General features: G+C 46.0%; 3 protein-coding genes across 3 annotated transcripts in view; 1 reads left to right on the forward strand and 2 right to left on the reverse strand.

The window, feature by feature from the left end:
- LOC126565552 (troponin C) overlaps nt 1-16,260 on the forward strand; it is a 400,267-nt gene that overhangs the window by 63,481 nt on the left and 320,526 nt on the right. The gene's annotated exons all lie outside the window — the stretch shown is intronic.
- On the reverse strand, nt 297-12,740 carry LOC126564809 (mitochondrial carrier protein Rim2). Its single transcript, XM_050221922.1, has 6 exons — nt 12,645-12,740; nt 4,225-4,507; nt 3,032-3,231; nt 2,672-2,945; nt 797-1,050; nt 297-462 (listed from the first exon to the last, which is right to left on the reverse strand). The coding sequence occupies exons 1-6, from the start codon at nt 12,689-12,691 to the stop codon at nt 333-335; spliced, it is 1,188 nt and encodes a 395-aa protein (XP_050077879.1). The 5' UTR covers nt 12,692-12,740; the 3' UTR covers nt 297-332.
- On the reverse strand, nt 15,323-15,991 carry LOC126565407 (V-type proton ATPase 21 kDa proteolipid subunit c''). The gene has a single exon (XM_050222582.1). The coding sequence runs from the start codon at nt 15,947-15,949 to the stop codon at nt 15,323-15,325; it is 627 nt and encodes a 208-aa protein (XP_050078539.1). The 5' UTR covers nt 15,950-15,991.

Consider the following 16,260-nt stretch of genomic DNA (forward strand, 5'->3'; position numbering starts at 1 on the left):
TACAGATCCACGAAGAAATCACAAATACAATGCACAATCAATGCAGGGGTGCCCAACGCTTCATCCGCTTCCATGACCGGGCTGTTGGTTGGCGCTACAACGGCGGGGATTTGCTCCTGTTGTTCAATGGCGACTGCTGTTGTGCTGCTACTGCTTCGCGTGCTGTCCACCAGCGTGGCCAACGCGGTCGAAAGCAGTGCCAAGGATGGCGGAGGTAAGGCGTCATCCTCCTGCAACAGAAAGTCACCATCAATCGCACCCGGGGTTGCTGCGTGCTGCAGCACTAACAGGTCCCCGTCGGGTGGCGCCTCAAGCCCAGCAGCAGCCCGACCTCAGTTGCCCGCACCGGTTGGCAGCAGGCTGGCACTGGCAGGGTTGGTCAACACGTACACGACGGCCTCGTACGTGGCCATCATGATTGCCGTGTTCGGGATCTGTCGTACCAGCTGCGTTCCGAGACCACTGAGATAGTAGTAGAACGAAACATGATTCATTAATTATTTGTTTTTATGGTACAAAATAAATAAAATAAATACATTAAAATGGTAGAAAGCGCTACTTCATTATCTATAATCTTTTCACTAGAAAAAAAAAATGTTCAAACAGTCGTTAATAAACTGATTGAACAGGTAAGCAGATAAGTATTAATCTATAGCAAATGTTTGAAAATTTGGACGCACTTGACCATGCTCCAAGTTCACCGTGATTTTAAGTCTACAAATTAGCTTGCAAATGGCAGACACTTTCAACCATTTTGCCCGTATAAAATCCATTTTACGACGCTACGCTTACTTACCGGTAGAGGCCGGCTTTGCCTTCCTCCTTCCACACGGTCAACAGCGTCTGCCAGAAGTTGCGATACTTGTTGCCCTCCTCCCGGAGCCGTGTGCGGGCGACCTCGTGCGGGTATGCTACCACCGATGCGATCGTCTTGGACGTGGCACCGGCCGCCATAAACTCCAGGAAGTCGCGTGACGTTTTACCACCTTCGGCGGACGAGTCTCCGGACGCAAGGGCTTTTGCGGCTGGCGATGATGTGCGTAGCTCGAGCTATATATCGGTGGCGAAAACAAGTGGAAGAAAAAGGTCGGAGATTAGTCCAACTCGAGGTTCTGTGGTCGCGCGTAACCAAATGTCTTCTGCGGCAACAAGCAATGTTGCCGTTTAGCTTATCCAGGACGCTGGTCATCTTCGAAACTCTTGTCCGCTTTTCTATGGTTTGAATGTGTGTATGTAAGTGTATGTGTATGTGTGTGTATCAAATGGCAAATGTAATGTGAAGGACAAACAGAGGAACAACAGTTTCGAACGAGAATGATCCATGCGTCCCGGGCCCAGAAGATGGTAACGGTATGAATGAGCAAGAGAGCGCTTTTTTAGCGGAGCATTCGCTTAATGAGTAGGAATTAATAAGGTAAATATGTTAAGAGTAACTTGTTTCTTGTTCTATCGCGTCTGAGACCGCGTCTCAGCACGAGGCTACACGCGGGATTATAGATTGACACTGACACAGGCGCTATCGAGTGTGATGATGAGAAGGCGGTTCTGAAATGGTACGAAACGATTACGTGCGCCCTTTACGTGGCAAAGTAGTTGGGTGGATGATGAATTTGTTTTTGCTGTTTTGGGTGTAGACGACAGCAGCACGCTGGTGCGAGGAAACCATCAGAAAATTGGAAGAAAATCTCACTCATATACTTCCGAGCTTTTGCTTCCCATAGATCGCGCATGAAGTTCTCGCTTACATCAAATCGTTTCGATTGCTTCGTCAAATCGTTTCGAATAAAAATCCTTTGCATGTTTTTAAATCGAAATTTGAAAACCCGAATCTTCTTTCCAAACGTTCTGATGGCATCCGACGCGACTTGGAACTGGACGCTACACCCATAACGAAACGATACCTTGGCCCATTGGGGTTTTGGGACACAAGTCAGGGTGAGGAGGCGATGTTCTTCGCTGCCGTTCCTCTATCAGAGTTTTCATTTGCCCATCATTCATTCTCTCCCTTTTTCTCTCCCTTTCTCTCTATCCCTCTGTCTGATTGTGGGTGTTGGTCTCCGCAGCTTCACGTACGAACGAAAAGCATTCGACCTACAAAACTATGACTGAGTATAGGAGGAAAATGGTTTTTGCCGCTGAAACAATGATCTCTCACCAATGATCTCTTACGCGCGCGCGCTTCTCGCGCCGACCATACACGGACTATCTGCCCCGGTATCCGTCGCCACCATTTTTTATTCCGTACTCTCTCTCTCTTTCTCTCTATCTTCTCGACCCTTTGTGCTTTCGGGGAGTTCTGGGTGGGCTTCTGGCATTTTTTTTTTTGCCTTCGGTATGGCTCCTTACTACGGGGTTTCTCTCCCTCTCTCTATCTCTCTGTCTCTCTCGAGATTTGCCATCCGGTAGTGTACTAGAGATCACATTTGGCCATGTATAAAGGATCGAGCGAGCATGCATCACCATCATGAAACCACCAATGCAAACAATGACATGAACAAATACACACACACAGAGACACGATGATGGACGACGCGCCACACGGATGAGCGAGCGGACAATATGAACGGCATTTGAAAGCACACACCATGGACGGCGGACTGAAGTGGAAAGAGAAGTGGCACATTTGATGCGAGATTAGGGGAGCTGCCGGACTGGCCGCTTCGATACATACCAGTTTCTTTTTCAGAGCCTCGTAGATGACGAAGTGGATCACCGTCTCCGAGATGCCGACGTAGCTGGCCGTGATGCCTTTGTAGAACCCGCGCACACCCTGCGATTCGTAAATGCGCCGCACACACTCACCCACCGTCATCCGACCGTTCGCATTGCTGTCCAGCTGCATTCGCGTCTTGATGAACCATATCGGATTTGTGGCCGTGGACGAAACGAAACCGGCACAGGATGCGCTCAGTATGTGCACCAGGGGCGAGTTGGCCGGAATAATACTAATCAGCAGGAGGAAACACAAGCAAGAAGCAAATAAATATTACGCCCAAAAACGTTGGAAAGCTCCAACAAGAGAGCTACCTACCCGACTGTATTCAGCGTATTCTTTGTCTTAGAATAGGCGCAGAAGTAGATCGCACGGGATGGTGCCACGCCGACGATATTCGGTCCGAGACCCTTGAACAGGGCTCGTGAGCCTTCGGTTTGGACGATATGCTTCAGGCATTGCCAGATGCTAATCGACTGTACCGACGTTGACAAACCACACTGTGGAATGGCCAGTATCTGAAACGGGAAGCAATAAGAAAATGTCGAGACACTTTATTATTTAAACGTTCCACAGATAGTAAAAATCACAAAACCTGTACGCAATAGTAGTACAGCAAACATTTGCCTAACGTCAAGTCAAGATAAAAATGCTGCATGCATCCCGCCGCCATAAAACCAGCATTGGCGCAATGCCCCAAAAATGTCCTTATTTGGATTCGAAAATTCCAACGCTGGTTTATTTTTGGAATACCGATTTCGATTGGTAATATTCCGCTGCTGCTGCTGCTATGGTGAATTATCTAGAACACAAGGCGTCAGTGTTCTGTAGCAATCTTCTTACAGCGAGCTCCGGCCGGCCACAAAGAGGACAGTCAGCCACTGTGGTAAAAACATGACGATAAGAGCCGTAACCGGCCCCAACCATCATTACATGACCCGCGAGGGTCCCTTTTTTCTCAACTAGAACGATTCCTCGCCAGTTCAAACTGGATCGGTCCAGATTCGCACCCTGCCGCTAGCACATCCCAACAATACTGCACTCGAGAGCTTTGATAACCGGTCAGATCGATCGTCCGGCTCGTGCTCGGTTAAAAGGTTACGTACGGGTGGGGGCTACTCTACTATCATCAATCGCTTTACACGGGGGTTCTCTGGTGTTTGCGTTCGGCTTAAAACCAGACTAATAAACAAGTTGACTCTGGTTTTGGTTTGCCCTCCGCCAGCAAGCCAACACTTCTCCGGTTGCATTGTTACAATCGCATTATGGGCTGTCATGTTTTTTTTACAAAACACAACGGGAAAGATTATGCAACTGGAACGAGGGCTCCAATAAGATTTGCTTCCAAAGTACAGCTTGCCGACGAGCCAGTTTGAAGCGGCTTAAACACCGTTCAACCATGGACCTAATGTTACCGGGAGATGTCACAGATCTTCCCACTTGCCAGCATATGCGTATATATGCGTCCGCAACTGGTTCGCTCTAATCTGGTGGCAACCAATGAAACTTACCGAAGGACGACGACGGGTCAGGATCGTGCTAGCGCATACTCGTGACGGATGATGGCGAGCCGCGTTATGGTGCCGATCGGATGCTGACGAGGATGCGTTGTTGATGGCGGCCACGTGGCGTACTTGATGCTGGTGATGAGTATCGGTCAGTTTCCCACCATCGGTAACGAGCCCATGTCTAGTCGAGGCGGCCGCATGGATAAACGACGACGACGAACTTTGCAGACGTGTTTTTACCACCTCCAACGGGCATGTCACTACGGCGCCAGCAGTACCAGCGATACTGGAAATTGGGGGGAAAAGGAACATTTTTAACGATTAAAAGTTAGAATGATTGTTAGGTAAAGTTAGGTTAGGTTAGGTGCGCTCGTAGAGACATTCAAGCAACACTGTCCACATTTGAGGAATACATTTGCCTCAAGATCGTTATAATAAAACTACTTCTTTGGTATTTCATTCTCCGCCAGTAGAATTTTAAACATTAACTGACTTCATGCTCTTTTTTGTGTTATGTTGTGCAATTTGTGTTAACGTCGTGAACTTGCAAACGTCATTTTAGACCTTAAAACGCTTATTTTTTGGAGCTGGTAAAGCCCCATTATCATTATCAAAAGTAATTCGTCGGAACTTTAAACCATGTGCAATGACGCCTGGATCGATCCATCGAACCGGTCCGAACCAGATTACTTTATAATGTTATTTTTGTGTGCTTCATCAGCATTAATTCTTTACTCGCAGTCTAGTCTAGGGAAAACCTGCGTCACCCCGCGTCATAATCAGCCCTTAGCACCACGCAGCAAACCATTTTACGGTAAGGCCATCATCATGAAGTACGGACGATGGCTAAGCGTTATAATGAAAAAAAAAATCTAATTCTTTTACGTCCCAAGACTACTGACAGTCACAAGTCCACTATCAGCATCCAACACCACACACTTGGGTGAGTGTTTATGAGGGATCTGATTTTCTCTCCACCGGTCAACGAGGAGCCGCGTCACTGTCTTGTGCGCAAAACCAATCAATCAATCAAATCGAAATAGATGTTCACTCTCTAGCGCGCGAAAGCGAATCGACAAACGACGGAGAAGCCTGTCCAAGGCACACACCACACATATCTCACGCCACCTTGTACCCTCCTCTCACTCTGGGACAAAATAACACTCTTATAGGCCGTGTATAAATCGTCGTAAATAAGCATCTCGCTCCTCGTACTTCGATCGATTCGATTGATTCAATCATAACACGGCTCGTCCTGCTGGATTCTCGTCAACAACTTGCAGCGCGCGCAGGAAACCAGATCGGGCAGGATTAGGTACCGGATTAAAGCTGCCCTTTTTTGCAACCTTTATTCGCGCGCGCACTACTAACGATCATCTGTATGGTGTGTGCTCTTTCGAGCATGATCCTTTGTAAATCATAGACAGTGCATGCCAATGACGATGATCGACAACGACGACGGATCCCAGCGCACCGAGATTGTGCACCACGGTTCTAATTCCGGATCGGTTCGAAACGAAAACATGAGGCTAAAAATAAAAACGCCCGGCCATCATTCGCTGGTTAGACGACACACGCGGGATGAGCATTATCGCCCAACCCGGCCCATGTGGGAAAAAAGCTCATTAAAAGATGCCACTTTTGCTCTTTTGGGTAATACTGTGCGAATGTGTGTTTTTTCCTTCTTTACATAACCAAATCGCCGGAAACAATTCCTTATCATCCTCCTTCTGGTGTTTGTTAACCTCAGCATCATCATCCCTGTAGAATTATTGCAACGAGTGGGATGAAATTGTCTTTCTTCTGTCGTAAGACTACTTTTTCCTTACACAGCGAGGCTTACGTGACCAAGCACTCGACTCCAACAGGCTGCTTCCCATATCAACGCTGGCTTTGCATGTGTCATTGCAAAAAAAGGTCATTACATACCAGGCCTCCCCATTCAACCATTTTCCACCTTCCACCAGCGGTTCAAGATTACCTGTCCGTTAGAGCGACTCCCAATACAAACAATAATGGCCTCTAGCCGAGAGCTCGGCTCGCCACTCTCCAAAGATAAGAAAACACAAATTATCATCCCCCCCAATAGGGGTTTCTATCTGGGCACACAGCCATGTTATTGTGGCGCCAGATTTCTGATGCATTCCTTTTTTTTTCTTCCTTCCTTTACCAATCATTCATCCACCGTGAAGAGCTCACTTGTTATTAAGATTTCCCCCAAAAAAATTAAGCATTCGCAATGCTGTTTCGCTGCACAAGAATTGTGGGTGTGGTTAATAGAGATTTAATTTGTAATGTGTACATCCTCCTCCGCTCAATGAAAACACACCAGCGGCGACCGATGAGACGTATAAAATTTACAATAATAAACTCGATTTGTTTGTGCGCACAATACCGGCAAAGGCTGCGAAGATCACAACAAGGAAACACAACGGTGTCAACGGGTGGGAAGGACAAAACGGCCGCTACAGAACGAACAAAACAGACGCATTACTGCACCACGAGAGCGCTAAAAGAAAATATTATCAAAAACTCATGTTTTCATCTCCCAGCTACATAGGCCAGATGCGATCGTCGGTCTAATCCGTGATAAAAATGGCTCCCAAACATGTGTACGAAGCGTGATCTGTCACACGATCTAGAGCGAAAAGAGTCAGCCTTCTCGCGTCTGGCGAAATGGATTAGTTTTACATTTTTAGCACGTCCCAACCATTCCTGGCGTCCTTTTTTCTTGGCACTCACTTGCTTGCCCTACCTTGAGGTGTATGGTGGGGTAGGTGGAATCTCCTCGCTTGATAAATACACATCGCACAACGCTTCTTTGATATTTTTAATGCCACCGGTATACAACAAGCGGGTGTGCACGGAGCGCAGAGTGCCAAGTGCTAAATGAATGTAAGTGAGCAAACGATCAACAGTCAAAAGAAGGTAAAAATGATCGCCCGTCTGAGGGGCATAGCCCAAGATGAAGAGGTGGGTTTGAGCTGTGCGTCCTTGTGCGTGTTTCTTATTTTAGTTTTCTTTTTCTGTAACCACGTAAGCGTTACACGCTTACCAACGATCGACCTTTGGCTCATGGCAGTTAAAGCTAGCGGAGACTCACGCGAGAAAGCGGATCTTCGGTAAGAAAGAAATTACTGACTAAGAGCGTTTGTGTCAGTAACCGCTCGTTCTGGTCCTTTCCCCATGCTAAAGATACACAGGACAGGTTCGATGATTTACATGTGAATCATCAGATACTTCCGTTTTTAATCCTTGTGCATGTCATGCTAACGTACACACGGAGACTCAGCTTGTACGGTCTTGTGTCTGTCGCGTATTGAGATGGTTCCGAAATTCCTCATCCTTTGTCAGCCTATGAGGCGTGATGGAGGCTCAAAGGTTAAAAAAGAACCCACACAAATAAGGATAACCTAGTCTCACACGCATCTACATCCACGTACAATGTGGCAGCGTTATCTAAATTGAAAAATAAGAACAGCGTGAAAGATATCACTCCGCTAGTACCTTAGTGGGCCTTAGCTAGTCTCACGGCTCTCGTTCGAAACGATCCCCACAAGCGTAATCTTATCTTATCTTGTTGGAATGGCGGCAATTGCATGTTAAATAAATGAAAGATGTTAAGCAATGTTACAATAAACCAGTGTGTCCTCTCTGGCAGAGTGCTGATAACGAACAACAGTGCCTAACATTAATAGAGCGGTAAGCAGATAATGATGGGGGCAAAATAGAAAACTTCCAAAAACAAGAAATCTAAATTCCGGTCCCATTTTGTTCTTGATGTCTCTTTCAATATCCCTTCCCCCAGGCTGACGCGAACTATCGAAACCGTATCGATCAAATAAAAGGTGCATCAACTATCTTCGTTCGAAGGTACGTGAAGGTTCGTGAAGGTCATATCAAAGTTTGGATTTATTCATGGGCCATCCCGTAATTGGTCCGTATCACGACAGCTGGGTTCCACAAACAAAATGCCGTTGCAAAAGAACTTTGATTTTTAAAGCAAGACAAACTAGCGGTTTGATCGATACAATTTTCTACGTCAATTACGAGGTTTTGACTATTCAACATTTGTCCCGGCACGGCTTGCGTAATAACATTTCGACCACCAGGGGAACATTATCAACTTTGGGGAACGAAGAAATCGTGTTTCTTCCAAAACAAGTCATTATTGATTCATTGATTAGCGTTCAATTTATTCTCCCCAATCGTAGGTAGCAATCTGCCAACAATGGTGCCAGATGACTATAAATATACAAAGACCCATCATCATCATGGGCCAACCGCGGACCAGTTTTCGTGTTCGCTTAAAATTCCGGATTTAACTAATTTGCTTTCCGCGATTCTTGCACCTCACATGCATGCAAATGAATGTTGCAAATAAAAATGTGACGAGCTGTGGAGGGTACCTGCTAATGAACAGCTTCCTCGAAAGCAAGCAGTTCTTACCGGGACATTGTACAGCAACCTGGTGTCAGTGATTGAACACGTACTACAGTGCGCGGTGCTTGCGTACACAACTAAGTGATAGATAATTGTCGTTGACCTGCTACTTCAAACAAGAGCGCACGCGAATGGCGCAGTTGATGCACTTCCTCGATTCTTTCCGGGGTTGGTGATGATTTCCAGACACTGGCTGAAGGCTGGCGCCCTCCCTCTTAACAGCAGCATCAGTCGTGGATCTATCAGCCGTAACTCAACCCAATTAGCGTACGATTGATTATGTACTAAATCAATACCGCCAGACAGGGTGGTGGTTGTCGCGTGGAAATTTTTTTCTCCCCCTTTCCACACTCGGTTGTTGCAGTGTGAATCCTCAGAAATGTATGTAAATTTGTTTCACAAACTATAAACATCAATCAGAAGCACCTGAGACGCTTTCAAAGGATGAGTTTCGCAAATAGAGATCAACTTTATCGAACCTCTTTGCTGGATTGCCTCACAACCGGAGGGTGGGCTTAGCGCTTAGTAGAACCTCACACCCAATGCCTACACTCTATTTGCGGTTCGTGGCGCACAGAGGGTAATCTGTAAAATCCCCCCTCCAACTCGGGTACCGGTTAATACTGGAAATTTCACTGCGTGTCGGCAGTGGCTGAAGAAATGTAGCCAGAAATATGGTAATCCACGCTTGTCTTATCAATCGGTTGACCTGACCTGAAGAAGCAAGGATCGTTGTGGCAGAGTGCTGCTGGCAAATCAATCCCGACCTCACCACCATCACCGTCTTCAACCAGATCTCAAGCAAAGTACCATCACTCATTGCGATACGAGGAGGCTGGAACTGTGATGATACTCAAGAATTGCTACTTCATCGCCCAGGCAGGGCACATCCTTCCAATTTCAGTCCATTTCGACGAATCAGAATGTCGTTCTGATTTGGCCTTTTTTTGCGGTATAAAACCCATCAGCCTGCCGAACCAATCGGGGCCGAATGTTTAATCGCTGCTGTGCGCAAACATGGTAAACAATTATTTTCAGAACAAAAATCACTCCAGCTTCTTAATCTCGCGCGCTGGGCACGTTCCACAAACGATCAGGCGATCGTGATGCGGCGATGCTGATGATGCGATGTATTTTTGGAACACACACGTCCGGACAGACGTCATTCGGCGGTACAGAGATCCCGTCGCACCGTAAGGTCAGGACCCATATCGTCCGCTATTTATTCAGTATACTCCAGAGTCGTTTACTTTGTTTGTCCAGGACGGGATCGAGCTTTATGGGTGTGTGCAAGTCGTTGCCGTCCATTATCAACGGTTCTATGCCGCTAATGTTCCGTCGCCACTATCTCGCAACTTTGGTACCCCCACAACGGAACAACCAAAAAAAAAAATACAAATCTTGTTTTTCTTTAGGTTCGTCCGGCCACAAGGAAACGTGATTTTCGAACCGGTTTAAGGTGGTTCAGTGAGGAGGTGTAGTTATGCTGCATGTTTCGACATTTAGAGACATTTGGAAACGAAGCTGTCACACACGCGACTTTTGAACAGCGGACCAACTACTGCGCTACAGCTCACTTTGTGTGCATTTCGCGAAGCACCATTCCCAATGGTTTCGGTCCATTTCCGTATGCAACTGTTTGCAAGGTGAGCAAGCGCAACCGTCCCCAGACAAAGCGATTATCGCTGCGAGACGACCAATCCGACATCACACACTTTACGACTAGCAAAATCTACCTTTTCTTAATGAAAGTGAATTGATCGACGAACAACAAGCTAAATGTTTATACCACATTTTGGTAAACAAAATACAGGGGGCCCCCACTCATCGTAATTGAACTTCATTAGCACGAGTCAAACGGCCCTTGGTAAATAGGGGCAGCCGCCGACAGAGATTGGAGGGGGGAAAAGGGTGAATATAGGGCTGGTTCGTGTGGTCAACAGCACCAGAAGCTATTTTTAGCTCCACCATATCCAATTGAACGCGCGATCATAGTTGTAGTTGTGGAGGCACACACTTAATGCGTGCGTTCACGCATACTACCGGCGATCCTTCCCATAAAACATGGCGTCTGGCCGATGCAGCTCAGCTAAAAAAGCACGTTCTCTACGCTCACGATGATTTCGTAATGCGAATCTTGGGTTTAGCACGTCTGTTGTAGGTATCTCCTTGCACATTTCGCGAGGTAGGTCGCGCACAGAATACTAATCATCGTCTCGGAGCATGTGAGCGAGCAATTATTCACGAGAGCCGAGTGTTGTACTTGCACGAGACTGTCCTCAACGTGAAGTACAACAGCGTGAAGGTGTGTATAATAGCAATAGATCTTCTAACGTGACATTGGAAGGGATGTTCTGAGGTATTCAAAAACAGGAAATAACAGGTCTCGTTCGCATGGGGTGATCTAGATATTTCTTGCTTCACCCCCTGCCAAGGAGATAACATACCTTAGCCAAGATTGTAATTAATCACAACCATCAATGATAAGATGTGCTTACCGCAACAAAACCTGGGACCTGTGCAAACAACCCACAGATAGCAGGGACTTTGGGAAATTCTAGATTTAAGAAATAAAAGCGACTATGCAATTTTGAATCTCCAAAAAACATTCCCATTTTAGGGAGGTGTGTCATAGCACTTCATGACTAATCAACCAAGTAGTGTAATTGCTTAAGATTCTATTTTAGGCCACTGCTTGTTTGGCATCATGCTGCGCTTTAGCGTATCAAATAGTGAAAGCAAACTAATGACCTAATGACCACGTTTTCCAAAAACCCCCTCCATACAGAACAACCTTCCCAAATTACATAAACCAAACAAGCAGCTCTAACCTTCAAAAAGTATCAAATAAACAACGCATTTGGATTGCTTGCTCGAGTCGTGCGGGCGTCCTGTATGCCTCGATACTTCTCCAATAACGTCGTTTCCCGGGGCGAAGAAGAATGATTGTGTGTAATCGATGTTTATCGGGATGTTGTGTAATGCATCTGCCCAGTGTAACCCTTTCTTTCCACCTTCCTTCGATGCAGTTTTCGGAAGTTTAGAACAACCGCGTTCTACGTATCAGGTTCAAGGTCATGATGGATGAAATTGCGTCTCAAATAATTGCAAGCGCTTCTCTCCATGTACTCGGCGGTGCGGTACGCATCTCTTTCTTGCTTCCTCTTTTTTTTATCCATCGCGCTCTGTTTCGTCGTCTCCAGCGCCACGAGATGGCGTGTCAGCAAGCGCGTATCCGTAGCAAGCCGGGCCCGGGGTGAATAATAGCCCGCGATTCTTGACAAACGACCGAATGCTTCAGCCAACTTCGATTGCAAATGGTGCATCATGCATGTGGAGAGAATGCATCAGCCACCGGTTTTCTGAGCTAAAAATAAATTTAAATAGTGGTGTTGGAGAGCGATCGAGTAGAGCATATAGCGTTGTGTTCCTGTGTGCGGCTGGCTCGGTTGATTGTACGCACGCTTGTACAATAGGTGGCGCTTGTAGGTAAACAAGATAAAACACCGCTCCGTTCCCGGGGCATTGCAAAACCACCCTACATTGGCCCTTCCAGCCATTGTGCTGGATCTGGGTGGGATCTTATTGCGTCGCAAATAAAATTCGTAACAGGCCCAATTTCGAGCCTACCAAAAAACCTGTTCCGAGCCCTTCGCGTTTCGGTGTATTTGAGCCGTGTGGGCCCTTTTTTTGCTAGGTGCGTACGTGTCGTTTGTATCGTACGCACCAGCCCTCCAACAAAGTAGGCGAAGTTCCCATCGACGAACAAGAGACGAGTCCTCACGCATACCATCGTACGTATCGAAGGGGAAGTTGGTACGAGGCAAAAGCTTTGCTGCTGCACCAAGGGTGGAATGCACTTTCCCATTTGCATTTAATACTGAATTGCATGTTTTAGAAGTGGATTGTGTGACTCGTGGATGCGAGCGTTAGGGGAATTTTCTTATCGGTAAATCGCGAATCGAGCTGGTGGTACTTACCCTCCGGCGAATAAGTGAATGAAAGATTCCCTGTCACGCTGTGACATAATTTATCGGCAATGACTTGAGACGTGAAGATTTTCCAACCTTCTTTTCCTGGGGTGGTTTCACTTACTCTTTATCTTCACGGACAAGATGTAAGAAAAGTGTAATCTCTTACAAAGTTTATGATAGTTTAGTATTTTTTTCACGCACACAATCGTATCGTTCCTATGGAGTCCACACGCACACACGCGCTTGGAACAAAATTCTTCTCCTCTGCCTGCTGCTGCGTTACTCTCGTGACGAAATGAATCCAATCATTTGTGTTTCACGCTTGGTTGATGACTTTCACTTGGCTGATTAACGTTGATAAAGAGATGTTCCAAGTCCCCGCTTGTTCCCCCTTAGGGGATCGTCCCCTTTCTTCCCTTCTCCAGGCACTCGCCCGATGGCGAAAACGCACGCCGCCGTGCCGCGAAATACGCGCGGTGTGATGTAACTCGTCACACTACTACTCAGAACTCGGAGGGGGGCGTGCTTTGGGGTCGAAGTAATTTGCACCACTTTTCCGGCGTTAGAACGAAGAACGAAAACCCGCAAAGGTACCGGGCGAACAATTAAGGGTGCAAAACAATAATAAAGCACTTCTTTCACTTCAATTATCGATATACACCGACACACACTCTCAACGTAACGCGCACACAATCCCACACACACACAGCGATAGAGAAAAAACTGCTTTATGTGTCACAGATGTGAACGAAATTGTACGATACGGGCTTTGTAAAGTGTTTACACGGCGCTCACAGCAAAATAATTTTGTTTCAATTCGCTTTCTTTTGAAATAGTTCCAATTGTTGAGTTTATGTTCAATTCTGTATTGTTTTTTGTTACGGTAGCACTAAAATCGTAGCTTTCTTTTTTTTCACATCCGCACACCTTGACGTTCGGAACGAGAATGCCTCGGACTGACAGCTTGCTGGCAGGATCTTTTGAACGGCTTCTGGCTGTGTGCGTGCGTAAAAGGCCTTTTTGACAGTTTTTGATTGAGAATAAAAATAAACAACAGGATGATGGGCTTGGAAGTGCGCCGTTGAAATTTGCTGGGCAGTGGCACAACAGTTGCCCTCGATTTACCGATCCAATGTGGGGTGATCCATTGCCGAGAAGTCGTAATAAGAATATAGAATCAATTCTATTATTTACTGGACGGGAACGAATCCTCAGGACTATGGGATTTTTGAAAATTGTTAATTTTTTACCAATGATTTTGAAATCAGTAGACGAACCCAAATCGGTGATAAAGAAGTAGAAGATGTGAAGAATGAAATAAATATTCTACTTCATGGTATTGCAATCATCCAATCAAATTAGATAACGAACATGTTGGAGTTTTAAAATAGTCAATTTGCTACACTTCCTGTTAAACAGCACCGGTACAGCTTACAAGTACCATAAGCCTTTTAAAGAGCATTGCCATGATCTCTTCATTGGATTATATCATTGATTTATAAAGAGTTTGGGAAAGCTTTCCGGTATTATTTCTGGCTTTCAAACTGCTTTTTTTCTATTTCTAAATTGGATTGAAAGAATTGCCCACATCACTATGAAAATCAGGTATTAAACGGTCTCATAATATTTCTTCGAATTGTCTTTATGTTCGTTTTTGCCTAATGACCTGCTAAAAGATTTTGTCGGGTATGTAATTGCCTAATAGACTAATTTATGGTACCAAACTGAATAGTCAATACTTTTTCCGTTCTTCATAGCGCTTCAGTTCAAATTTTATATCCGTCCGAAGATATGAACCGCTGCTACTACGCCTACAGGCCATCCGTATTAGTTGTTGTAAAACAAAACACAAACCCCAGACACCTCAGATTGGTTTTGGGAGAGAAGTTTATTATATACCTCATTGCGTTCGATACATCGCCCATTCTTTGATCGATACTCACAATTAAGCTAGGGGGAAGTAATTGGGGAGAGTAGTGTTACATACACATCAAGTACATTTCCATATTTTTGTTGTTTGTTTATACACAATGCATCCAATCGTCGGACAGAGGAACAATACGGAAGGGTAAAAGTAATGCATAACAAAACAAATTAAAGTATACCATCGCAACAAGCGTTTATCAATGTACATAGCGACCGGGAATACAACACACATTCTGCGGATGATGGACCATCCGCCACCGTTTCCTGGATCTAGATCTTCCCTACACGCATGCATGCAACACAGGACGTGACGGAGTTATAGATGGAACTGTCGGGAAACGGTCCGTCCGTGGGATGTTCGGGTTCGGGCAGGGAAGGGCTCTGATTTTAAAATCTGGTGCGCGCATACTTTACATACTTGGAATGGCCAAACAAACAGTACTGTCCTCGATGTCGAGGAACGGTTCTAGCAAATTAAATAACAATAATCTTAAACACAATCATCCATGATAGGTCCCGCTCGCTTCACTTGTTTTGTGCTGTGGCCGATATTGGGTGGCTGAATTGTAGAATACTTTTGGAATTCTGAAATCGGGAAAATTTGCATGAATGTGTGGGCTTTTTCGAAATCGTCATCTTTACGTACCACTTTTTTAGGACATCATAAACTCGTTTTTTAAGGGAGAATCAGCAGGCTTCTTATAGGCATACGGTGTCGATTTGCCTTCCCCCACACTGCTGCTAGTGGGTCAAGCAGCCTACTCCTTGTCACCCATCTTCACCTTTGAGGTCATGTAAATACCGACGATCAAACCGAACAGACCGATGGCAGAACCGAAGATTTCCACTATCAGAATCTTCACAAACAGAGCCGAGTTGGCAGCATCGGCCAAGGCCGCACCGGAACCGACGATTCCGACAGCGATACCACAGAACAGATTTACCAAACCGACGGCCATTCCAGCACCGAACATTACATAACCGGACATCCAGTTGTTGTTACGGATGTTCTCATTACCCGCCACCACGGACCACTTGAAGCTGTCCAGCATACCGGACAGCACGATGGCTGTGATCAGACCGTAGATAGCGACCGCCTCGCAGAAGATAACCGAGATCAAGTTCTTCGTTTTGATGCGCGGAGCCTTTACACCACCACCGACAATGCTCACACCGGTCGTGTGGATACCCATGGCCGCACCGACGACGGACAGTGCCACGGCGAACCCAATTCCAAGGGTGGCCCACATGTATGGGGAAGTTTCCTCCAGGAACCAGCCAACGCTGACTCGTTCGCCCTTGCCCGTGAGGACATGGTAAAGTATCAATACGGTCGCTACCGACACGAACGACGTCGAGAAGATGTAACCGAGTGTGTATCGCATCTTTGCTTTTGCCTACGGAAACGGAACGTTGTGTCAGGGATGGGACAGTCCGGCGCACTTACAAATCGATCCGTTTTACTCACTTTTGCGCGATTGGACCACAAAATTTTCAGCAGCAACAAATACACAAAATTTCAGTCACAAGATCTGGACGTCATATGACCGAGAAAAGAGGAAGAACAGCAAGAAATTACCTCACCCCGATTGTCAGCTGTCAAACAAAGGGGGTACAATTGGGAAGCCCGATTATCCGGGTTGATATTACGCAGCTTGTAAATAAATGTTAAAATGCAATTTTACGATAATTTTGG

This window comes from Anopheles maculipalpis, chromosome 3RL (genome assembly GCF_943734695.1).
Source record: "Anopheles maculipalpis chromosome 3RL, idAnoMacuDA_375_x, whole genome shotgun sequence".
Lineage (NCBI taxonomy): Eukaryota > Metazoa > Arthropoda > Insecta > Diptera > Culicidae > Anopheles > Anopheles maculipalpis.

What these genes read in the sequence shown, in the direction of transcription:
- LOC126564809 (XM_050221922.1), bottom strand. Translation starts at nt 12,691, where the DNA reads ATGTCACAGCGTGACAGGGAATCTTTCATTCACTTATTCGCCGGAGG. An exon ending in ATTCACTTATTCGCCGGAGG is followed by an intron (nt 4,508 to 12,644) that starts GTAAGTACCACC and finishes CCCAATTTCCAG; the next exon opens with TATCGCTGGTACTGCTGGCG. An exon ending in AATACGCTGAATACAGTCGG is followed by an intron (nt 2,946 to 3,031) that starts GTAGGTAGCTCT and finishes CCTGCTGATTAG; the next exon opens with TATTATTCCGGCCAACTCGC.
- LOC126565407 (XM_050222582.1), bottom strand. Translation starts at nt 15,949, where the DNA reads ATGCGATACACACTCGGTTACATCTTCTCGACGTCGTTCGTGTCGGTA.